Genomic DNA, 26,054 nt, shown 5'->3' with positions numbered 1-26,054 from the left:
CCAGCAGCTTTTGTTTTGGCCAAAAGATTTTTTAAGCCGCCACCACCACAACAAGGTAGACTCTTTTGGCCGAGCTCTACTCTACTCTAACCTATTAACCCCTTCATGACCCAGCCTATTTTGGCCTTAATGACCTTGCCGTTTTTTGCAATTCTGACCAGTGTCCCTTTATGAGGTAATAACTCAGGAACGCTTCAACGGATCCTAGCGATTCTGAGATTGTTTTTTCGAGACATATTGGGCTTCATGTTAGTGGTAAATTTAGGTCGATATTTTCTGCGTTTATTTGTGAAAAAAATGGAAACTTGGCGAAAATTTTGAAAATTTCGCAATTTTCACATTTTTAATTTTTATTCTGTTAAACCAGAGAGTTATGTGACACAAAATAGTTAATAAATAACATTTCCCACATGTCTACTTTACATCAGCACAATTTTGGAAACAACATTTTTTTTTGCTAGGAAGTTATAAGGGTTAAAATTTGACCAGTGATTTCTCATTTTTACAACAAAATTTACAAAACCATTTTTTTTAGGGACCACCTCACATTTGAAGTCAATTTGAGGGTTCTATATGGCTGAAAATACCCAAAAGTGACACCATTCTAAAAACTGCACCCCTCAAGGTGCTCAAAACCACATTCAAGAAGTTTATTAACCCTTCAGGTGTTTCACAGCAGCAGAAGCAACATGGAAGGAAAAAATGAACATTTAACTTTTTAGTCACAAAAATGATCTTTTAGCAACAATTTTTTTATTTTCCCAAGGGTAAAAGGAGAAACTGGACCACGAAAGTTGTTGTCCAATTTGTTCTGAGTACGCTGATACCTCATATGTGGGGGTAAACCACTGTTTGGGCGCACGGCAGAACTCGGAAGGGAAGGAGCGCCATTTGACTTTTTGAATGAAAAATTGGCTCCAATCTTTAGCGGACACCATGTCGCGTTTGGAGAGCCCCCGTGTGCCTAAACATTGGAGCTCCCCCACAAGTGACCCCATTTTGGAAACTAGACGCCCCAAGGAACTTATCTAAATGCATAGTGAGCACTTTAAACCCCCAGGTGCTTCACAAATTGATCCGTAAAAATGAAAAAGTACTTTTTTTTCACAAAAAAATTATTTTAGCCTCAATTTTTTAATTTTCACATGGGCAACACGATAAAATGGATCCTAAAATTTGTTGGGCAATTTCTCCTGAGTACGCCGATACCTCATATGTGGGGGTAAACCACTGTTTGGGCGCATGGCAAGGCTCGGAAGGGAAGGCGCGCCATTTGACTTTTTGAATGGAAAAGTAGCTCCAATCGTTAGCGGACACCATGTCGCGTTTGGAGAGCCCCTGTGTGCCTAAACATTGGAGCTCCCCCACAAGTGACCCCATTTTGGAAACTAGACCCCCCAAGGAACTTATCTAGATGCATAGTGAGCACTTTAAACCAACAAGTGCTTCACAGAAGTTTATAACGCAGAGCCGTGAAAATAAAAAATAATTTTTCTTTCCTCAAAAATGATTTTTAGCCCAGAATTTTTTATTTTCCCAAGGGTAACAGGAGAAATTGGACCCCAAATGTTGTTGTCCAGTTTGTCCTGAGTACGATGATACCCCATATGTGGGGGTAAACCACTGTTTGGGTGCACGGCAGGGCTTGGAAGGGAAGGCACGCCATTTGTCTTTTTGAATGGAAAATTAGCTCCAATCATTAGCGGACACCATGTCGCGTTTGGAGAGCCCCTGTGTGCCTAAACATTGGAGCTTCCCCATAAGTGACCCCATTTTGGAAACTAGACCTCCCAAGGAACTAATCTAGATGTGTGGTGAGCACTTTGCACCCCCAAGTGCTTCACAGAAGTTTATAACGCAGAGCCATGAAAATAAAAAATAATTTTTCTTTTCTCAAAAATTTTTTTTTAGCCCTGAATTTTTTATTTTCCCAAGGGTAACAGGGGAAATTTTACCCCAATAGTTGTTGTCCAGTTTCTCCTGAGTACGCTGATACCCCATATGTGGGGGTGAACCACTGTTTGGGCACACGTCGGGGTTCGGAAGGGAAGTAGTGACGTTTTGAAATGCAGACTTTGATGGAATGCTCTGCGGGCGTCACGTTGCGTTTGCAGAGCCCCTGATGTGCCTAAACAGTAGAAACCCCCCACAAGTGACCCCATTTTGGAAACTAGACCCCCAAATGAACTTATCTAGATGTGTGGTGAGCACTTTGAACCCCTAAGTGCTTCACAGAAGTTTATAACGCAGAGCCGTGAAAATAATAAATACGTTTTCTTTCCTCAAAAAAATTTTTTTAGCCCTGATTTTTTTATTTTCCCAAGGGTAACAGGAGAAATTTGACCCCAAGAGTTGTTGTCCAGTTTCTCCTGAGTATGCTGATACCCCATATGTGGGGGTAAACCACTGTTTGGGCACATGCCGGGGCTTGGAAGTGAAGTAGTGATGTTTTGAAATGCAGACTTTGATGGAATGCTCTGCGGGCATCACGTTGCGTTTGCAGAGCCCCTGATGTGCCTAAACAGTAGAAACCCCCCACAAGTGACCCCATTTTGGAAACTAAACCCCCAAGGGAACTTATCTAGATGTGTGGTGAGCACTTTGAACCCCTAAGTGCTTCACAGAAGTTTATAACGCAGAGCCGTGAAAATAATAAATACGTTTTCTTTCCTCCCAAAAAATTTTTTAGCCCTGATTTTTTTATTTTCCCAAGGGTAACAGGAGAAATTTGACCCCAAGAGTTGTTGTCCAGTTTCTCCTGAGTACGGTGATACCCCATATGTGGGGGTAAACCACTGTTTGGGCACATGCCGGAGCTCGGAAGTGAAGTAGTGACGTTTTGAAATGCAGACTTTGATGGAATGCTCTGCGGGCATCACGTTGCGTTTGCAGAGCCCCTGATGTGCCTAAACAGTAGAAACTCCCCACAAGTGATCCCATTTTGGAAACTAAACCCCCAAGGGAACTTATCTAGATGTGTGGTGAGCACTTTGAACCCCCAAGTGCTTCACAGAAGTTTATAACGCAGAGCCGTGAAAATAAAAAATCATTTTTCTTTCCTCAAAAATAATTTTTTAGCCCGCAATTTTTTTATTTTCCCAAGGGTTACAGGAGAAATTGGACCCCAAAAGTTGTTGATCAGTTTCTCCTGAGTACGCTGGTACCCCATATGTGGGGGTAAAGCACTGTTTGGGCACACGTCGGGGCTCGGAAGGGAGAGAGCACCATTTTACTTTTTCAACGCAAGATTGGCTGGAATCAATGGTGGCGCCGTGTCGCGTTTGGAGACCCCCTGATGTGCCTAAAAAGTGGAAACCCCTCAATTCTAACTCCAACACTAACCCCAACACACCCCTAACTCTAATCCCAACCCTAACCACAATCGTAACCCCAACACACCCCTAACCCTAGTCTTACCCCTAATTCCAACCCTAAGGCTATGTGCTCACGTTGCGGATTTGTGTGGATTTTTCCGCAGTTTTTGAAAAATCTGCAGGTAAAACGCACTGCGCTTTAGCTGCGGATTTACCGCGGATTTCCAGTGTTTTTTGTGTGGATTTCACTTGCGGATTCCTATTATGGAGCAGGTGTAAAACGCTGCGGAATTGCACAAAGAATTGACATGCTGCGGAAAATACAACGCAGCGTTTCCGCGCTGTATTTTCCGCACCATGGGCACAGCGGATTTGGTTTTCCATAGGTTTACGTGGTACTGTAAACGTGATTGAAAACTGATACGAATCCACAGCGACCAATCCGCTGCGGATCCGCAGCCAAATCCGCACCGTGTGCACATAGCCTAATTCTAACCCTAATTCCAACCCTAACCCTAATTCTAACCCTAATTCTAACCCTAGCCCTAATTCTAACCCTAATTCTAACCCTAATTCTAACCCTAGCCCTAAGTGCAACCCTAGCCCTAAGTGCAACCCTAGCCCTAAGTGCAACCCTAGCCCTAAGTGCAACCCTAAGTGCAACCCTAAGTACAACCCTAAGTGCAACCCTAAGTGCAACCATAGCCCTAAGTGCAACCCTAAGTGCAACCCTAAGTGCAACCCTAGCCCTAAGTGCAACCCTAAGTGCAACCCTAAGTGCAACCCTAGCCCTAAGTGCAACCCTAAGTGCAACCCTAGCCCTAAGTGCACCCCTAAGTGCAACCCTAAGTGCAACCATAGCCCTAAGTGCAACCCTAAGTGCAACCCTAAGTGCAACCCTAGCCCTAAGTGCAACCCTAAGTGCAACCCTAAGTGCAACCCTAGCCCTAAGTGCACCCCTAAGTGCAACCCTAAGTGCAACCCTAAGTGCAACCCTAGCCCTAAGTGCAACCCTAAGTGCAACCCTAAGTGCAACCCTACCCCTACCCCTAACCCTACCCCTAACCCTACCCCTAACCCTAACCCTAATGGAAAAACAAAAATAATTATATTTTCTGTATTTTATTATTATCCCTACCTATGGGGGTGATAAAGGGGGTGATTTATTTACTATTTTTTTTATTTTGATCGCTGTGATAGAACTTATCACAGTGATCAAAATGTGCAGGAACGAATCTGCCGGCTGGCAGATTCGGCGGGCGCACTGCGCATGCGCCCGCCATTTTCCAAGATGGCGGCGCCCATGAAGCAGACGGCCGGACACCGGGAGGGACATCGGAGCTAGGTAAGTATGGGGGGGTGGGACCGGAACACGGGGGGGGGGGGGATCGGAGGACCTGGGGAGCGGACAGGAGGACCGGGGGAGCCGACAGGAGGGAGGAGGGGAGCGGAACGGAGATCGGGGCAAAAAGGACGACTGGGGGGGCGATCGGTGGGGTGGGGTGGGGGCAGATCGGGGTCTCCAGCCATGGCAGATGCTATTGCAGCATCGGCCATGGCTGGATTGTAATATTTCACCATTTTCATAGGTGAAATATTACAAATCGCTCTGATTGGCAGTTTCACTTTCAACAGCCAATCAGAGCGATCGTAGCCACGGGGAGGTGAAGCCACCCCCCCTGGGCTGAAGTACAACTCCCCCTCTCCCTGCAGATCGGGTGAAATAGGAGTTAACCCCTTCACCCGGTCTGCAGGGACGCAATCATTCTGTGACACAGCATATGCGTCACAGGTCGGGAAGGCACCGACTTTCATGACGCATACGCTGTGTCACAGGTCGGGAAGGGGTTAATCATTTGTTAAAATATCCAAAACAATTTAGGTATATTTTTACTTATTTTTAAAATGACCAATGTGAGAGCTAATGTGGGGGTCTTTATACAGTATGGGAGCTTATGAGGGGGTCATTATACACTGTGTGAGCTATTGCGGGGGTCATTATACAGTGTGGGAGCTAATTCTGGGGTCATTATACAGTGCGAGAGATAATGCAAGGGCCATTATACAGTTTGAAGGCTTCTGTCGGGCCATCATACAGTGTAGGTGTGTATATACAGTGTGGGGACTACTGTGGAGGCCATTATTATTATTGTTTATTTATATAGCACCATTAATTCCATGGTGCTGTACATGAGAAGGGGTTACATCAAAATACAAATATCACTTACAGTAAACAAAACTAACAATGACAGACTGGTACAGAGGGGAGAGGACCCTGCCCTTGCGGGCTTACATTCTACAGGATTATGGGGAAGGACACAGTAGGTCGAGGGTTGCAGTAGCTCCAATGGTGTTGAGGTGGCTGTGTGGTCTTTACAGGCTGTAAGCTTCTTTGAAGAGGTGGGTGTTCAAGTTTCTTTCGAAGGATCCAAATGTGGTGGATAACCGGACGTGTTGGGGCAGAGAATTCCAGAGGATGGGGGATATTCGGGAGAAGTCTTGGAGGCGATTGGATGAGGAGCGAATAAGTGTGGAGGAGAGAAGGAGGTCTTGGGAGGACCGGAGATTACGTGAGGGAAGATATTGAGAGATTAGTGTGGAAATATACGGAGGAGACAGGTTATGGATGGCTTTGTAGGTCAGTGTTAGTAATTTAAACTGGATACGCCGAGAAATTGGGAGCCAGTGAAGGGATTTGCAAAGAGGGGAAGCAGGAGTGTAGCGAGGAGAGAGATTAATTAGTAGGGCAGCAGAGTTAAGGATGGACTGGAGGGGTGCGAAAGTGTTAGAAGGTAGGCCACAGAGGAGTATGTTGCAGTAGTCGAGGCGGGAGATGATTACCAAAATACTCGTGCATGCCCTAGAGTGTGGGTTGAGGAAAGGACGGATTCTGGAAATATTTTTGAGCTGGAGGCGACAGGAGGTGGCGAGAGCTTGGATGTGCGGTTTGAAGGACAGGGCAGAGTCAAGGGTTACTCCGAGGCAGCGGATTTTGGGCACAGGGGAATGTGTGATTTCATTTATTTTGATAGATAGATCAGGTAGGGAAGATATGCGAGATGGAGGAAAGATAATTAGTTCAGATTTGTCCACATTGAGCTCGAGGAAGCGAGAGAAGGAGGATATGGCTGATGACACTCTGGGATTCTGGAGAGCAGAGAGGTGACATCTGGGCCAGGGAGGTAGATCTGAGTGTCATCAGCATACACTCACCGGCCACTTTATTAGGTACACCATGCTAGTAACGGGTTGGACCCCCTTTTGCCTTCAGAACTGCCTCAATTCTTCGTGGCATAGATTCAACAAGGTGCTGGAAGCATTCCTCAGAGATTTTGGTCCATATTGACATGATGGCATCACACAGTTGCCGCAGATTTGTCGGCTGCACATCCCAAAGATGCTCCATACAAGGCAGGATGGATCCATGCTTTCATGTTGTTTACGCCAAATTCTGACCCTACCATCCGAATGTCGCAGCAGAAATCGAGACTCATCAGACCAAGCAACGTTTTTCCAATCTTCTACTGTCCAATTTCGATGAGCTTGTACAAATTGTAGCCTCAGTTTCCTGTTCTTAGCTGAAAGGAGTGGTACCCGGTGTGGTCTTCTGCTGCTGTAGCCCATCTGCCTCAAAGTTCGACGCACTGTGCGTTCAGAGATGCTCTTAGGCCTACCTTGGTTGTAACGGGTGGCGATTTGAGTCACTGTTGCCTTTCTATCAGCTCGAACCAGTCTGCCCATTCTCCTCTGACCTCTGGCATCAACAAGGCATTTCCGCCCACAGAACTGCCGCTCACTGGATTTTTTTTCTTTTTCGGACCATTCTCTGTAAACCCTAGAGATGGTTGTGCGTGAAAATCCCAGTAGATCAGCAGTTTCTGAAATACTCAGACCAGCCCTTCTGGCACCAACAACCATGCCACGTTCAAAGGCACTCAAATCACCTTTCTTCCCCATACTGATGCTCGGTTTGAATTGCAGGAGATTGTCTTGACCATGTCTACATGCCTAAATGCACTGAGTTGCCGCCATGTGATTGGCTGATTAGAAATTAAGTGTTAACAAGAAGTTGGACAGGTGTACCTAATAAAGTGGCCGGTGAGTGTATATATGGTACTGGAAGCCATAGGACCTCATGAGTTGTCCCAGGCCGAGTGTATAGATTGAGAAGAGTAGGGGTCCTAGGACAGAGCCTTGAGGGACACCAACAGAGAGGGGGCGAGATGAAGAGGTAGTATGAGAGTAGGAAACGCTAAATGTGCGGTTGGCAAGGTATGAGGAGATCCAAGATAGGGCAAGGTCTTTGACCTCAAAGGAAGAGAGGATCTGTAGTAGGAGGCAGTGGTCAACTGTGTCGAAGGCAGAGGACAGGTCTAGGAGGAGGAGTATAGAGAATTGTCTGTTAGCTTTGGCTGTCAGTAAGTCGTTAGTAATTTTGGTCAGGGCAGTCTCAGTGGAATGGTGGGGACAGAAGCCAGATTGTAGGTTGTCGAAGAGAGAGTTAAATGCAAAGTGAGAGGAAAGTTCAGCATGGACGTGCTGCTCAAGGAGTTTGGATGCAAATGGGAGCAATGATATGGGGCGATAGCTGGACATAGCGCTTTGGTCAAGGGATGGCTTTTTGAGGATAGGTGTGATTGTGGCATGTTTGAAGGCAGAGGGGAAGGTACCAGAAGTTAGTGAAAGGTTGAAGAGATGGGTTAGGGATGGGATTAGTGTGGTGGTGAGGTTGGGGAGGAGGTGGGATGGGGTCAAGTGCACAAGTGGTGAGGTGTGATTTGGAGAGAAGATGAGCAAGCTCCCCTTCAGAGATTTTGGAGAGTGAAGTTATGGGGTTTGGGCATTGGTCTCTCATACAAAGGGGTTGTGGTGGTTGGACAACAAAGACTTGCCTTGTTTGGTCTATCTTATTTTTGAAGTGCGTGGCAAAGTCCTCGGCAACGATTAGGGAACTCGGAGGTGGCAGTGGTGGGCGGAGGAGGGAGATAAAAGTGTTGAACAACTGTTTGGGGTTGTGGGATAAAGAAGATACGAGGGTTGAGAAGTAGGCCTGTTTTGCAGAGGTGAGAGCTGATTTGAATGCCAGTGTTGCTTGTTTGAGTGCAGTGAAGTCATCTTGTGAATGCTTTTTCTTCCAACGCCGTTCTGCAAATCTCGATACTTGCTGAAGCTTTTTAGTGATGTTATTGTGCCAGGGTTGTCTATTGGTTCATCGCGCTCTGCTATGCATGACAGGGGCAACCGTGTCAATAGCTGATGCGAGAGTGGCATTGTAGAAAGCAGTGGCAGTGTCTGTGTCGTGGAGTGAGGATATAGAGGACAGTGGTAGGATAGAGTCAGAGAGTGTGTGGGTGTCTAGGTGTGCGAGGTTCCTGCGTGGGTGCGCATTGGTGCTGGACGTGGGTGACAGGTGAAGAGGACAGGGATGAGAAAGTGAGTAGATGGTGGTCAGAGAAAGGGAGAGGGGAGGTAGTGAAGTTAGATAGGGAGCATAAACGGGTGAAGACCAGGTCTAATGTATGTCCGTCTGTGTGGGTGGCTGAGGAGGACCACTGAGTTAAGGTACCTTCACACGAAACGACTTTACAACGAGAACGACAACGATCCGTGACGTTGCAGCGTCCTGGATAGCGATATCGTTGTGTTTGACACGCAGCAGCGATCTGGATCCTGCTGTGATATCGCTGGTCGGAGCTAGAAGTCCAGAACTTTATTTGGTCGTCAGATCGGCGTGTATCGTCGTGTTTGACAGCAAAAGCAACGATGCCAGCAATGTTAAACATGGAGCTAACGACCTGTGAGAACGATAAGTGCGTCACCGCTACGTCACAGGATCGCTCCTGCGTCGTTCTGGAGCTGCTGTGTTTGACATCTCTACAGCGATGTAAACAGCGACGCTGCAGCGATCAGATCGTTGTCGTTCTCGTTGTAGAGTCGTTTCGTGTGAAGGTACCTTAAGTCCAAAGGATGAAGTAAGGGACAGGAGTTTGGAGGCTGCTGACTGGTGGGTGTCAATGGGGATATTAAAGTCACCCATGATGATGGTGGGAATGTCAGCAGAGAGAAAGCGAAGGAGCCAGGTGGAGAATTGGTCAATAAAGGCAGTGGTCGGGCCTGGAGGTCGGTATATGACGGCCATTTGGAGGTTGTAGGGGGAGTAGATGCAGACAGAGTGGACGTCAAAAGAGGGGAGGATAAGGGAGGGTAGAGGTGGGATTGGGTTAAAGGTACAGTTGGAAGAAAGGAGAAGACCCACTCCTCCACCATGTTTGTTGCCAGGGCGAGGAGTGTGGGTGAAGTGGAGGCCACCGTAACATAGTGCAGCAGGGGAGGTTGTGTCAGAGGGTGTCAGCCATGTTTCAGTGATGCCCAGAAAGAAAAGATTTCGAGAGGTAAAGAGGAGTTTATTGCAGATGGAGCGGGCATTCCATAGTGATCCAGAGAGAGGGTGCAGGGGGGTGGGCGTCATGGGCACGGATTTGAGGTGGGCAAGATTTCGGGTGTTTATATTGGGTTGGGAGCAATAGGAGGGGGTAGTAATGGGAGGTATGAGCTGTGGGGGTCCAGGATTGGGAGATAGGTCTCCAGCACTGAGGAGAAGCAGAGAGAGACAGAGCAGGTGGGAGAAGGAGAGTGGGTGGCTTGCTTTGTGTTATTAGGAGAGATCTGAGGTTGAGGAGCAGGTCAGGAGAGGAGGTCAGGTGGGGAGGCAGGAGGGAAGGCGAGATTATTACTTGGTTAGGGGGTGATGGGGTTTGAGGATAGCGAAGGAGAGTGAGGATTAAGGGAGCCAAAACTGTTAGAGTGTATGTCAGCATGATGAGAATAAGTATGGCGGAAAGGGAATGAAATTTAGTACAGTGTGTGGACTACTGTGGGGCCATTATACAGTGTGTGGACTACTGTGGGGACATTATACAGTGTGTGGACTACTGTGGAGGCCATTATACAGTGTGTGGACTACTGTGGGGCCATTATACAGTGTGTGGACTACTGTGGGGCCATTATACAGTGTGGGAGCTACTGTGGAGGCCATTATAAAGTGTGGGGACTACTGTGTGGGTCATTATACAGTGTACGGACTACTGTGAGGGCACAAAGGAGATATTTTAGTATGTAAGGGCACAGTGGTGGCATTAGTATATGCAGCAGTATGAGGAGCATTGCTTTTGCACCACACAGCAGGAGCAGTAATAGGGACACAACAGCAGCGGCTCAGTATTGGGCTACAGGCAGGATAAGGAGTTTCTCCTTGAGAAAGTTGCATTTGTGCCAGCGAAACGCGCGTCGGGGCTGACATCCTTCCTTGGGGTCACAACCTCTTCAATTCACAGGCCTTGGTAAGTTTGTCCCCTCGTATTTGTATGTGTTACCTTGTGTGAATCGCGGCCACTTTATTTGGTAGGGGCACTCTTTTCCATGTTCTTCTATGCACTATGGTTATGTATTAATGCTTGATATTTGGCATTGCTGAGGTGATGACCTCTTTCCCTGTTTGTATCTACATGGAGTATGTGTTACCTTATATATTGTGATTTATCTGATCTTTTGATATTTAATAAAGATTTATACTGTTTTTTTATTAAAATTATCACCTAGTACTCCATTATCTCCTACTTTGCTAGGATAAGGAGTTTGTGCAGGTCGGGGATAGATATAGACAGTGCTGGAAATGTGAGAAGTCAGATGGGTCTTTGCTGTATTCTCTGCAGAGGAGTCCTGGCTGGAGAAGTTGTCATGTCGGTCTGGGCCAGATGGAAAAGTGAACGATTCCATTGGAAAGAACGTCCTCTGTAAGTCACCGTCCATAACTGTGCTGTAATCACTTGTATGTGCTGTAGGACTGGTATCTACCACTATATGGTCACGGCGGCATTTAACATGCACGCACAGGAAGCGCGTCATTTCCTCCTCCCTTTGGCCCCCATGTCACATGACCGCGGGTCACCGTTGGGTTGTCATGACAACCAGGGGTCAGCAGGAGACCTCTGTGGCTGTCATTGCTGGATCGCTATGAGCGCCGCTTGGTGGTCGGAGCCCATAACAAGTGAGCACATCTGCTACGTAGAGGAGGGCTGCAGGACTGCTCTATGTAGCGAGGCGATCGGACATCTGCAGGTTCTACTCTCCAATGGAGACTATTGAAGCAAGTGAAAAAAAAACATAATTCTGGCATTTCAATTATATTCCTTGCTACGCCGTTTACCGATTGGATTCTTTTTATATATTGATAGATCGGGCGATTCTGAAAGCGGCGATACCAAATATTTTTATATTTGATTTTTTTATTGTTTTATTTTGACTGGGGCGAAATGGGGGTTATTTAACCCCTTAATCCCATATGACGTACTAGCCTGTCGAGGTGACGTGGGGCTTAATTCCCAGTGACGGGATAGTACGTCATATGCGATCGGCCGCGTTCACGGTGGGGTAGCGCGGCCGAATGTCTGCTGACTATCGCAGCTGACATCCGGCACTATATGCCAGGAGCAGTCACGGACCGCTCCTGGCACATTAACCCTCGGAACACTAGAATCAAACATGATCGCAGTGTTCCGGCGGGATAGGGAAGTATCGCGCAGGGAGGGGGCTCCCTGCGTTCTTCCCTGAGACCCTCGGAGAATAGCGATGTCATTGCGTTGCTCCGAGGGTCTCCTACCTCCTCCTCCCTGCAGGCCCCGCGGCCATATTGGATCCGGGGCTGCTTCTGGGACCTGCAGGGAGGTGGCTTGCGAACGCCTGCTCAGTGCAGGCGCTGGTAAGCCTGTAGCACTGTAAGTCATATCGCTGATCTGACACAGTGCTCTGCAAAGTGTCAGATCAGCGATCTGACCCTAATACATGATGCCCCCCCGGGGCAATGTTATAAAGTAAGAGAGATAAATATTCACATATGTAAAATAAAAAATTCTAAATAAAGAAAATTATATATTTTGTTCCCATAAATACATTTCTTTATCTACAAAAAAAATAAAAGTACACATATTTAGTATCGCCTCGACTGTAACGACCCGGACTATAAAACTGCCCCACTAGTTAACCCCTTCAGTGATCACTGTAAAAAAAAAAAAGAAGAGGCAAAAAACATCGCTTTATTATCATACCGCCGTACAAAAAGTGGAATAACACGTGATCAAAAATATGGATAATTGTATGAAACAAACTTGGCACTCAATATTTTTGAAGAAGGATAAGGCTGTTTTATTTCACATCCTGACAAACAAATCAATTGCTGAACGTTTTCGGTCCAACATGGACCTTCCTCAGAGCAATAAAGTTTATCTTGGATGTATATAGTAAGCCAACTTGCCCTTCAAGTAGCATATGCGGTAGCCAACTTGCAATATGATGGCTGTTGTAGTGATAACAGTTTGTGCCGCTGTAGGACGTGGTCCAGTTACACCGTGCACGGTACAAGCAATGCAGCGCTGGTGGCGTCCTGTGTCGCTGGGGAGAATGCGCTGGGGGTAAAGGGGATAAACTTTTATGTTTTAAATATTTTTAAAAACATTTTTTGGTTGCGGCAACATTTCAATAAAAGGCGATCAAAAGATCATTCAAACACGTAATTTGGTATCAATAAAAACCTCAGATCAGTGCGCAAAAAATAAGCCCTCACCCAACCCCAGATCCCGAAAAACGGAGACGCTACGGGTCTTGGAAAATGGCAACTTCTTTTCTTTTTTACAAATTTGGATTTTTTTCACCACTTAGACAAAAAAGAACCTGGCCATGTTTGGTGTCTGTGAACTCGTAATGACCTGGAGAATCATAATGGCAGCTCAGTATTAGCATTTAGTGAACCTAGCAAAAAAGCCAAGCAAAAAACAAGTGTGGGATTGCACTTTTTTAGCAATTTCATCGCAGTTGGACACACAACTGAAAAGCACAGCTCTCCCACACTGGCTGCAGCCTAGCGAGCCCGGACAGGAGGCTGTCCACCCAGTAATGAGGCCGTGCTCGGTGTCCGGTCCCTGAACTCTCCGGCTTCCTCCTCCCCGGTAATCCGCCATCTAGACGGGGCTGAGGCCTCATTGTGGCCCCTCCGCTCCGTCACTAGGAGGCCAGAGACTAGAATGGAGGGGGGTTTGAGGACCTCACTACAGCAACTCCATTCTCGTCATGAGCCGTGTGACTGGAGCCTGCGGTGACACCCTCGGAAAACAACCACCGCCATTGTGGCCGCAGCCTCCGGCCGCCTCAGCCCCGCGCTGCCGCCTGCTATCATCATGTCCCCGGATGGAGGAGGCCCCGCCCTCCCGGGTGACATCATCCCCTCACAGGAGCCACCCCATTCTAGACGCTACCCACATAAGCAGCCGGCAGCCTGTGCAGGAAGAACTACAACTCCCGTGATGCCAAGCGGTGATGGCTGATAGAGCAGCGCTGTCTGACTCTCCGGCCGCTGCTACTTACCGTTTGTGTCAGTGGTGAATGCAGGTCTGCACCCGGCTTGGCCTCTATAAGCGCGCCTGGGCGGCTAGTGACTGTGCCCAGCTGTACCTGCCGCCGCAAAGCCTCGTGGGAGATGTAGTTTCTGCCTTTTGCACGTTGTCTTTGTTGTTTTGAATGCGGGAAACTTTATTGTTCTCGCTCCCACTAGCAGACATGGCGGTGAATGAGACCCGGCTGGTGTCTTTGCCTCTGTCCCGGGTCCGAGTGATCATGAAGAGTTCCCCTGATGTGTCCTGTATCAACCAGGACGCGCTGCTCATCACGGCCAAAGCCACGGTACAGGGGTGACGTCAGAGCACGGGGGGGGGGGGCAGTCATGACGTCATGGGACATGTGATGTCAGAGGGGTCACACTGGAGGGTGAAGGGTTAATGCGGACAGGTGATGGTGATTCCGTCTTCTCCCGGCAGGAGCTGTTTGTGAAGTACCTGGCGTCCTACTCCTACAGACACGGCGGCGGCAAAGACACCAACACGCTGACGTACGACGACCTCTCCAGCGCCGCCGAGCGCTCCGACACCTTCCAGTTTCTTTCCGGTGCGTGGATTTTAGTTCCCTGGAGCCACCAGAGGATTCACCCGTGAGCTCGGTCTGACCCGGAGGCTGGATCCCTCCGTGCTGATTTCTGAGCACAAAGTTTGGCTCAATGGAGAGATCTGTGGTCCTAAATCAGAGGCGAGGAGCTGCGCACTGACGCCGGGTCACAGGGTGACATGTAACCGTCCTGGTGACCACTGACCGTGGAGCAATGACGGGACGTCACCGAGATGTGGTGTGGGGTCACTGACAAACCGTCCACAGTAACCTGAGGCCTATTACATCTACTTGGAGCGCCCCCATGGGGCCGCGGGGTACTTGGGGTACTGCGGTTCACAGGGGGATGTCACGGTGGCTGACCCGGTCCGTGGCCCTGGGACGTCCGTGTAAAAAGGAAAGGTCTTTAAAGGGATAAAGTTTGTGTTCGTGACACCTCCTGTGGATCTCGGTCAGGGTGACCGACGCTGCTTAGGGGTCCGCTGGGGTGATGTTATGGCAGCTAGATGGTATACCTTCCCACAGGTGTAGGATGTCCCCAGGGCTTCCCGGTGTGTAGATGGTGGATGGTGAGAGGCGCAGTGAAGAACGAGGACACAAGGTTGCAGTCTCTTTACCTTTACTGAAGGCTTCAGCATCCACAGTCCAGGGTACAGACCACAGGGCAGGCAGAGTCCGGCCGGTTTGGAGGCAAGTCCAGAGTTCCCTTGTCCAGGTAGAAATCAGTAGCCTTCCCTTGCGCTGCGGTGGTGTAGTCCCTTACTGCCTATGGCTTCACATAAGGGTCTCACAGATGTGGTGTTTCATTCTCTCTGTCCCCCATAATCGGATAGGACAAACCCGTATGACCGGTGACTTGAGCCTGTTTATAGGGTCTCTTAGATAACCCGGCTCTGTAGGTGTCACCGTGCCTCCAGGGTGTAGGTGCGGACAGGTAACCTGCAATTAGCTGTTCTGCTGGTCTCTGAAATAAGGCGTAGAGGTCCTTACTCCCTCGGTGTTCCGGCTACCGGGATTTTGCGCCTCAGAAGGAGAGAGCCTGAGCGGGGCTGGTCCCCTTCTGGTATCCTCTCCTTTGCTGCGATTCCCTTCACGCTCGCTGCAATACAATTCTGCCTTTCAATGTCTCTTTCTGGCAGCTGCAGCTCTGAGGGCATGCACAGCTACTTTTACCCTCTATCCTCCTCAGACTCTGGTCTGGAACGTTCTAACTTTCCCCACAGACTACCACTTATCTAATATATAATTGCCTAGAATACTACTTCCTGCAATTTGTGCCAACTTCCGTGGCTTTGTCCGGAGCTAATGTCCGGAGCTAATGTCCAGAGCTAATGTCCGGAGCTAATGTCCGGAGATAAGTGACGTCACCAGTGTCCTACACCCAGGCAGAGCACAGGGGCCCCAGGCAGCATATGGGGCCCCAGGCAGAGCACAGTGGTCCCAGGCAGAGCACAGGGGCCCCAGGCAGCCTATGGGGCCCCAGGCAGAGCACAGTGGCCCCAGGCAGAGCACAGTGGCCCCAGGCAGCATATGGGGCCCCAGGCAGAGCACAGGGGCCCCAGGCAGCATATGGGGCCCCAGGCAGAGCACAGTGGCCCCAGGCAGAGCACAGGGGCCCCAGGCAGCATATGGGGCCCCAGGCAGAGCACAGTGGCCCCAGGCAGAGCACAGTGGCCCCAGGCAGCATATGGGGCCCCAGGCAGAGCACAGGGGCCCCAGGCAGCATATGGGGCCCCAGGCAGAGCACAGTGGCCCCAGGCAGAGCACAGGGGCCCCAGGCAGAACATGGGGCCCCAGGCAGAGCACAGGGGCCCCAGGCAGCATATGGGGCCCCAGGCAGAGCACAGGGGCCCCAGGCAGAGCACAGGGGCCCCAGGCAGCATATGGGGCCCCAGGCAGAGCACAGGGGCCCCAGGCAGCATATGGGGCCCCAGGCAGAGCACAGTGGCCCCAGGCAGCATATGGGGCCCCAGGCAGAGCACAGTGGCCCCAGGCAGAGCACAGGGGCCCCAGGCAGCATATGGGGCCCCAGGCAGAGCACAGTGGTCCCAGGCAGAGCATAGGGGCCCCAGGCAGCTTATGGGGCCCCAGGCAGAGCACAGTGGCCCCAGGCAGAACATGGGGCCCCAGGCAGAGCACAGGGGCCCAAGGCAGAACATGGGGCCCCAGGCAGAGCACAGGGGCCCCAGGCAGAGCACAGGGGCCCCAGGCAGCATATGGGGCCCCAGGCAGAGCACAGGGGCCCCAGGCAGCATATGGGGCCCCAGGCAGAGCACAGTGGCCCCAGGCAGAGCACAGGGGCCCCAGGCAGCATATGGGGCCCCAGGCAGAGCACAGTGGTCCCAGGCAGAGCACAGGGGCCCCAGGCAGCCTATGGGGCCCCAGGAAGAGCACAGTGGCCCCAGGCAGCATATGGGGCCCCAGGCAGAGCACAGTGGTCCCAGGTAGAGCACAGGGGCCCCAGGCAGCCTATGGGGCCCCAGGCAGAGCACAGGGGCCCCAGGCAGCATATGGGGCCCCAGGCAGAGCACAGAGGCCCCAGGCAGCATATGGGGCCCCAGGCAGAGCACAGTGGCCCCAGGCAGAGCACAGGGGCCCCAGGCAGAACATGGGGCCCCAGGCAGAGCACAGGGGACCCAGGCAGAGCACAGGGGCCCCAGGCAGCATATGGGGCCCCAGGCAGAGCACAGGGGCCCCAGGCAGCATATGGGGCCCCAGGCAGAGCACAGCGATATTTTGGACCACTGTGCGGTGTTTCAGACCCCCTGTGTGATGTCTGGGGCCCTGTTCTTAAGTATATTAAAGATTAAAGTAACGTATATTAAAGTATATTATAGATAAAATTTGACACGTTTATGAGCACCATTGAGTGATATACTCAAGAATGACATAATTTTTCAACATTTTATGGTTTCAAACTGTAAACACTCAGAGTTTTTTTTACTTCAACCAGAAAACCTTAACGGTTCATAAAAAACTTGACTGTTCAGGATATGATAAAAGTCATAGTATTCTGAATCTTTAACTTATAAAGATACCTTTACATGGGGTGATTATTGGTTCCAGAGAGGCTTTCGGCCGATAATCGTACACATGGCTGGTAGCAGGACAATACAATATAAACGTTCAAAGGTAAACACTGATAACATTAAAATCTAATATATAATTGCCTAGAATACTACTTCCGGCAATTTGTGCCAACTTCCGTGGCTTTGTCCGGAGATAATGTCCGGAGATAAGTGACGTCACCAGCGTCCTACACCCGCTCAGGGTGGACAAAGATATATGCCTTCGTGGTGCGCGGCACTTTTCTGGTTGGTTGCCGCCTGCCGCGAGCGACCAATCAGAAATGTGCCGTACTGTCAAGAATTCTCAAGAGCTGGTGAGTGCAGCCATTTTTTGTTCTTTCTTACTATTATTTATTAATTGTATTATTCTTACATTTGAATAAATAAAGTATATATGGATTCTAGACTCCCGATTCTTTAGAATCGGGCTGCCATCTAGTCTACTATATAATTGTCTAAGGGGTACTTCCATCTTTCTGTCTGTCTGTCTTTATTTCTATCACGGATATTCATTGGTCGCGGCCTCTGTCTGTCATGGAATCCAAGTCACTGATTGGTCTCGCCAGCTGCCTGTCATGGCTGCTGCGACCAATCAGCGACGGCCACAGTCCGATTAGTCCCTCCCTACTCCCCTGCAGTCAGTGTCCGGCGCCCACTCCATACTCCCCGCAGTCACCGCTCACACAGGGTTAATGCCAGCGGTAACGGACCGCGTTATGCCGCAGGTAACTTACTCCGTTACCGCCGCTATTAACCCTGTGTCACCAAGCTTTTACTATTGATGCTGCCTATGCAGCGTCAGTAGTAAAAACATCTAATGTTAAAAATAATAAAAAATCATTATATACTCACCTTCCGCCGCCTTTCCCGCTCCTCGCGATGCTCCGGTGACCGCTCCATGCAAGCGACAGGTTACGGTGGCAAGAATGGTATGCGAGAAGGACCTGCCATGACGTCACGGTCATGTGACCGCGACGTCATCACACCCTGGGACCGGAAGCTGCCGCCTGTACCGCACACAGGTGACAGAACTACAAGGGGCCCTCGGAAGGTGAGTATGTTTATTTTTTATTTTTTAACCTGTGACATACGTGGCTGGGCAATATACTACGTGACTGGCCAAAATACTACGTGGCTCTGTGCTGTATACTACGTCACTGGGCAATATACTACATAACTGGGCAATATACTACGTGGCTGGGCAATATACTACGTGGCTCTGTGCTGTATACTACGTGGGCTGGGCAATATGCTACGTGGCTGGGCAATATGCTACGTGGCTGGGCAATATACTATGTGGCTGGGCAATATACTATGTGGCTGGGCAATATACTATGTGGCTGGGCACTATTGTTATGATCCGGTGACATTGGAGCCGCATGGAACTTTCTCTGGAGTAGGTGGAAACTATACTGACCGCAAACCCTGAACTAACACCGCAACTAGAAGTAGCCGTGGGGTGTGCCTAACAAACCCTAGACACCTCGACACAGCCGGAGGACTAAATACCCCTATAGATGGAAATAGGAATGCTATCTTGCCTCAGAGCAGAACCCCAAAGGATAGGCAGCCCCCCACGAATATTGACTGTGAGTAGGAGAAGAAAGACACACGCAGGCAGAAAACAGGATTCAGCAAAAGAGGCCACTCTAGCTAAATAGGGAAAGATAGGACAGAATACTAAGCGGTCAGTATTAAAACCCTTCCAAAAATATCCACAGCAGATAAATACAAAAAGTTCCACAATCTAACTAAAGACATGGAATGTATATCTGCATCTCCTGAGAATCCAACAAGATTGAGAAAATACTGACACAATCAAGCTGGACAAAAAAACAATGAATAGCACGGAATTATTAAGCACACAGCATGTGTGCCACAAAAACAAAACCAGACACTTATCTTTGCTGATTTGGTAGCAAGGCAGAAGGAACCAAACAATGACCAACACCTCCAAAACCATGGACAACTGGCAAGGACTAATGAATCCTGCACGCCTAAATACCCCAGTCAGAACTACAATCAGCAGATACACCTGACCAGGACTGCAACTCAGGGACAACTGCATTACCACCTACAACCACCGGAGGGAGCCCAAAAGCAGAATTCACAACGCACTATACTATGTGGCTGGGCACTATACTATGTGGCTGGGCACTATACTATGTGGCTGGGTACTATACTATGTGGCTGGGTACTATACTACGTGGACATGCATATTCTAGAATACCCGAGGCGTTAGAATCGGGCCACCATCTATCTATCTATCTATATCTATCTATCGTATTTTCCGGCGTATAAGACGACTTTTTAACTCCTGAAAATCTTCTTGTACGCCGGGTGTCGTCTTGTACGCTGGGTATCGTCTTGTACGCTGGGTATCGTCTTGTACGCTGGGTGTATATGGTGGGTGGGTGGGGGAGAGTGGTCCCGATGACGAAGAGGGGGCGTCTTACAGGAAAGTGTGAGTGGAGTATGCCCCATTACCTCATTGTAGCTGCAGCGTCAGCGTGGGGTGCTGGGGAGCGGCGGCTGCTCCTCTTTGTGCCACGTGGGTGCTGTGGGGCGGCGGCTCCTCTTCGTGCAGCGTCGGGGCTCTGTGCTGTGGGGCGGCGGCGGCGTATCTTCATGCAGAGTCAGTTGGGGCTCCTCCGGCATCTCCTCAAAGCCCGGAGGCACCGGCAGCTCCATTGCTGCGATGCGGTAGCCTCCGGGAAAATGGCCGCTGGGGACGGCGCATGCTCAGATTCAGATCTCGTCTCCCGAGATCTCGGGACGAGATCTGAATCTGTGCATGCGCCGCCCCCATAAATATACCTAATAAATAGGAGCAGAAGCTCCCCCTGGTGGTCTGGAGTGTGAAATGTGTTGCATGTTTGTGATACCTGGATGCAGTTATCCTTCTTTGCCTCCAAACATTGCATCACTCACCCCGAGAGGAAAGCAATACCACCGCAACAACCAGGACCCTGGGGCGCCGCATACTCACTTCATCTTCTGCTGCTGTATTATTCTCCAGAGCTGCACTCACTATTCTGCTGGTGCAGTCATTGTATACAAACATTACATCTACTCACTTCATCTACTGCTGCTGTATTGTACTCCAGAGCTGCACTCACTATTCTGCTGGTGCAGTCACTGTGTACATACATTACATTACTGATCCTGAGATACATCCTGTATTATACCCCAAAGCTGCACTCACTATTCTTCTGGTGCAGTCACTGTGTACATACATTACATTACTGATCCTTAGTTACATTGTGTATTATACCCCAGAGCTGTACTCACTATTCTGCTGGTGCAGTCACTGTGTACATACATTACATTACTGACCCTGAGTTACATCCTGTATTATACTCCAGAGCTGCACTCACTATTCTGCTGGTGCAGTCACTGTGTACATACATTACATTACTGATCCTGAGTTACATCCTGTATTATACCCCAGAGCTGCACTCACTATTCTGCTGGTGCAGTCACTGTGTACATACTTTACATTACTGATCCTGAGATACATCCTGTATTATACCCCAAAGCTGCACTCACTATTCTTCTGGTGCAGTCACTGTGTACATACATTACATTACTGATCCTTAGTTACATTGTGTATTATACCCCAGAGCTGCACTCACTATTCTGCTGGTGCAGTCACTGTGTACATACATTACATTACTGATCCTTAGTTACATTGTGTATTATACCCCAGAGCTGCACTCACTATTCTGCTGGTGCAGTCACTGTGTACATACATTACATTACTGATCCTGAGTTACATCCTGTATTATACTCCAGAGCTGCACTCACTATTCTGCTGGTGCAGTCACAGTGTACATACATTACATTAATGATCCTGAGTTATATCCTGTATTATACTCCAGAGCTGCACTCACTATTCTGCTGGTGCAGTCACTGTATATATACATTACATTACTGATCCTGAGTTACATCCTGTATTATACTCCAGAGCTGCACTCACTATTCTGCTGGTGCAGTCACTGTATATATACATTACATTACTGATCCTGAGTTACATCCTGTATTATACTCCAGAGCTGCACTCACTATTCTGCTGGTGCAGTCACTGTGTACATACATTACATTACTGATCCTTAGTTACATCCTGTATTATACTTCAGAGCTGCACTAACTATTCTGCTGGTGCAGTCACTGTGTACATACATTACATTACTGATCCTCAGTTACATCCTGTATTATACTCCAGAGCTGCACTCACTATTCTGCGGTGCAGTCACTGTGTACATACATTACATTACTGATTCTGAGTTACCTCCTGTATTATACCCCAGAGCTGCACTCACTATTCTGCGGTGCAGTCACTGTGTACATACATTACTGATCCTGAGTTACCTCCTGTATTATACCCCAGAGCTGCACTCACTATTCTGCTGGTGCAGTCACTGTGTACATACATAACACATGATCAGTAATGTAATCTCCTATATTATACTCTAGAGCTGCGCTCACTATTCTGCTGGTGCAGTCACTGTGTACATACATTACATTACTGATCCTTAGTTACATCCTGTATTATACTTCAGAGCTGCACTAACTATTCTGCTGGTGCAGTCACTGTGTACATACATTACATTACTGATCCTCAGTTACATCCTGTATTATACTCCAGAGCTGCACTCACTATTCTGCGGTGCAGTCACTGTGTACATACATTACATTACTGATTCTGAGTTACCTCCTGTATTATACCCCAGAGCTGCACTCACTATTCTGCGGTGCAGTCACTGTGTACATACATTACTGATCCTGAGTTACCTCCTGTATTATACCCCAGAGCTGCACTCACTATTCTGCTGGTGCAGTCACTGTGTACATACATAACACATGATCAGTAATGTAATCTCCTATATTATACTCTAGAGCTGCGCTCACTATTCTGCTGGTGCAGTCACTGTGTACATACATTACATTTCTGATCATGTGTTAACTCCTGAGCTGTATTAATAATTCTCCGCTCTTCAGAGCTCATAGCTCCATATATACCCCGCTCCGTTTGTCTGACACATGGTAAGGTGTTTAATATTAGACAGTGTAGGTTCTGTCCCGATCAGAGTCGCCTTGTCGTGGTGGGATGGCTTTTATGTTTTGTTTTATCACAATCAGTACTGAGAGCCCTGTGTTATTTACATGCACTTTTGCTTTTTACATCTTTATTACTGCAGGGTTTGTGCTCATTTTGTTTCTTGTAGGTTTTATTTGTTTTATGGCCAAAGTGAACATGCGTTTATGCGCCTCATGTATACCAACTTAAACCAAGGTGAATTTTTGTCTTTTTTCTTCTTTCTGCATGGAGATGTCACTGGTGATTCACACTCTAGATAGTGTCCTGTGTAATGATACCTGATGTAGAAGAAGATATCCTGTTCCCCTGTATTGTTGGAGCTAAGCTCGGGGCGTCGGACATCAGACTTGCTGACTGTTTCCGAAAACAAAAAACAACCATCAGAATCACTGACGCTTTGTAAGATTATATGTCGTCTGTTTAATTCACAGATATTTTGCCCAAGAAAATCCTGGCCAGTGACTACTTAAAAATATTGGAGAAGGAAGAAGAAGGTGTCCATGATGATAACAATGATGATGATGAGGAGCAGGAGGAAGAAGAACATGAGGAGGATGAAGAGGAGGCGGAAGAAGAGGAGGAGGAGAAAGAAGAGGAAGAGCAGGAAGTGGAGGAGGATGAAGAAGAGAGTGATGAGTGCGATGAAGATGCGGATTACGAGCAGGATGATAACGAGGATGATGAGGATGATCAGTGATGTGGATGTTCCGTCCGTGTTGTGGATGGTTTATTCTTCATGTTTTATTGTGGATTTATTTTCTACTTTGGATCTAAGTGACTTTCCATCATTCCCAATAAACTTACTGAAGTGTTTCTTCTAAGACGTTTTTATGTGCGCCCCTGACGCCCCCCATCCTCGTGAAGCTCGGGGGCCACATTCACGTTTATCAGATATTGAGCCGCGGTATAGACTTGTTTTAAGAGATTGTACATGTTGTAAGACGGTTCCCGCGTTCATGGGAACTGCTGTCATTTCTATAAAAATCAATGCGAAACAAGAAAACACTGGCCGCCTATTTCTTCTTCCTTTGTTTTATACTCTTCACGATTCACAATAGCCTTTTTTAGGTTTTTACTAATACTAATACGTGTCATTTCTCGTGTTATTGGTGCAAGAAAATGTATTTTATACTAAGAAAACAAATCACACATTGGTGTTGGTGATGTTTTACCTTTTTTTTTAAACACTTTTCATCTTGTGTTTCATAATAATATAAATATACAGTATCTTACAAGAGGTCATAAATGAACACTTTTACTTTTAATTGTAATTGTAGTTTATATTGGAACCCTGAAGATAATTGCCCCGGTCAGATCACGTACCCGCACTTTCCGACACCTTGGGTTGTTCTGCCGAGGACGTTGGAGTTTGTCTTCGCAGTTATAGGAAGTTTGGGCTGCTCTTATATTTTCGCTCCTGCATACAGTTGAGCTTTCAGGTCCGGGTAGACAAGGCATTGGACAATGCAGGAGTAATGTATGCAGGGAATGGATTTTCCAGCACCTATTGTACAGGCAGAAATCTGACACCCAATTGAAAAGCGTGTGAAGACAAGTTACAGAGAATGAGCATCGGGACAGTTCCTGGACATATTTTGATTTATGCACCAAAAGCAGATTTAAGTTGAGAGAGATGAGGGCAGCGAGACCAAAGGTTTTTACCTATTTTGTGTGAAAGGACAGATTCATGCTCAGACCCATCCCCTCTAATGTGCCAGCGCCACACTCAGCGTTTACGTAGTTGCCGGGTCCAATAACCGCAGGATCATTAACACTTCATCCAGGCAGACCTCATCTTGCCATGGAAAGGCAAAACTGAGCACACGGCCAAATGGGAGAGTGCAAGACTCGGAATGAAAGAAAACCAAAGAGGGGATTTTGCATCTCTGTGATTTTGCATCAATTTCTCTGTCTCGATGTCTCCTATGTGATGTATATGGCAGCCTTGGTGTCTCACTGTAATGTGTATACGGCAGTCTCTGTGCCTCCTATGTGATGTATACAGCAGACCTCCCTTTGCTTGAGTTATATAAATGTAACGTCAGCAGTGATTGAATTTTCCACTGTGAGGACAACTGCATTGTAATATACATCTATATTCAGTACACCTTACTCCTGCGAGTTAAACGTTTGACCAAATATAACAGTGTAATTTTCAAGTTGATCATTTTCTTTGGCCCCTGAATGATGGTATAAATGTCAAAATGGCCATTGGCAGAAAAAAAGGTTCCCTACCCCGCTATAAACCAATAAACATTTCTCCTATGCCTCATTGGGGGACACAGGACCATGGGACACAGGACCATGGGTGTTATGCTGCTGCCACCAGGAGGACACTAAGTGAATATAGAAAGATTAGCTCCTCCCCTGCAGCATATACCCTCCTGCTGGCTCTAGATGAACCAGTTCTTGCTTAGTGTCTGTAGGAGGCACTTGGGTCTGATTTTCAGACCCCAACGTTTTTATTCTTGATTTTTCCTTTTTATCTTCTATTTTTTATTTAACGGAGTGAAGGGGGCGACGGATCCTTTCTAGGTTCCGATCTCCCCCAAATCATCAACAGGCGAGAACGCGGAGAGTGCCTCCCCGTACCCTCTCCTGCGATATGGGAAGCCATGCCTGAGCTAATTTTAGGGGCGACAGTTCCTTCTCGTTCCGATCTCCCCACACCAGCAGGCGACCACATGGAGTATCATCTCCATCTACCTCTCCTGGAGCCAGGCGCACAGCCGGACATTATTCCTATGGTGTCCGTGCAGCCCCCCACTGCATCACCACTGATATAGCGGATGATGGAAGGTGGCAGAAGCTCTCCACCTACCCCTGACTATGGCGTCGGTGGATTGATTCTGAATATCAAGCCAGCGCACCTACTGTGAGTAGATCTGCAGCGGCTGGCGGAGGTTCAGGGGGGTCCTGGTCCCTGGGATGGGGGAGGTGCCCACATATACACTGCGCTGCGGACTTTATTTCTTAAATTCCCAGCCTGCATAGCCGGGTCGGGCACCGGTGGTCTACCGGCGGTACTGCGGCGGTGTAAGGTCGCCATCCGCATCAGGGGCCTCGGCGGTGCATGGCTGCGACCCGCATTAGAAATTTAGCTCCTGGCTTCTGGTCGGTACAGGCCGCAGGCTTAGCTCCGAGACGAGGAACCCTCATCTAGCTGTAAGGAGCCGGGACGCAGATTCAGCCCTGATACAGCGCTGACAGCACAGTTTTTTCACTGAACGAAGCGGCACCTCCCCAGGGGACTCAAGACACAGGACCTGTGTAAGCTGCAGAAACCTAGCTTAACCCTTCCCCTGCAAGCACGCCCTCCCAAACAGGCAAAACTATGTCTCAACCAAAACCTACCAAAAAGACTAACAAAACGCACACTGTGTTTATTGCTTCTTGTACTACTTTTAAGGTTTCTTTACCCCGGGATCACAATACTGCGTTCTGCACTGCTTGTGAACCGGTGACTGCCCAGGAGCCACCCATCACTGATACCGACCCCAGCGAGCCTAGTACCCCTGAGTGGGCCACTTCTCTTCTCGGTCTATGGCATCCGTAGTCCAAGCGATAGACTCTCTCCGGGCC

At 48.4% G+C, this 26,054-nt stretch overlaps 1 protein-coding gene across 1 annotated transcript; it reads left to right on the top strand.

Moving 5' to 3' along the window:
- Positions 1-13,610: 13,610 nt before the first annotated feature.
- Positions 13,611-23,285, top strand: CHRAC1 (chromatin accessibility complex subunit 1). The gene is made up of 3 exons (XM_077271279.1): positions 13,611-14,045; positions 14,180-14,306; positions 22,904-23,285. Exons 1-3 carry the CDS (start codon positions 13,884-13,886, stop codon positions 23,167-23,169), a joined length of 555 nt encoding a protein of 184 aa, XP_077127394.1. The 5' UTR covers positions 13,611-13,883; the 3' UTR covers positions 23,170-23,285.
- The last annotated feature ends 2,769 nt before the right edge of the window (positions 23,286-26,054 follow it).

The sequence above is a fragment of the Ranitomeya variabilis genome, chromosome 6 (genome assembly GCF_051348905.1).
Source record: "Ranitomeya variabilis isolate aRanVar5 chromosome 6, aRanVar5.hap1, whole genome shotgun sequence".
Taxonomy (NCBI): Eukaryota; Metazoa; Chordata; class Amphibia; order Anura; family Dendrobatidae; genus Ranitomeya; species Ranitomeya variabilis.
This window is presented reverse-complemented; position numbering and strand designations above follow the sequence as displayed.

Bases quoted from the DNA above. Each gene is read 5' to 3' on its own strand.
- CHRAC1 (XM_077271279.1), top strand. From the start codon at position 13,884: ATGCGGGAAACTTTATTGTTCTCGCTCCCACTAGCAGACATGGCGGTG. The intron at 14,046-14,179 runs GTACAGGGGTGA...TTCTCCCGGCAG, and splicing joins TCATCACGGCCAAAGCCACG to GAGCTGTTTGTGAAGTACCT. The intron at 14,307-22,903 runs GTGCGTGGATTT...TTTAATTCACAG, and splicing joins CACCTTCCAGTTTCTTTCCG to ATATTTTGCCCAAGAAAATC.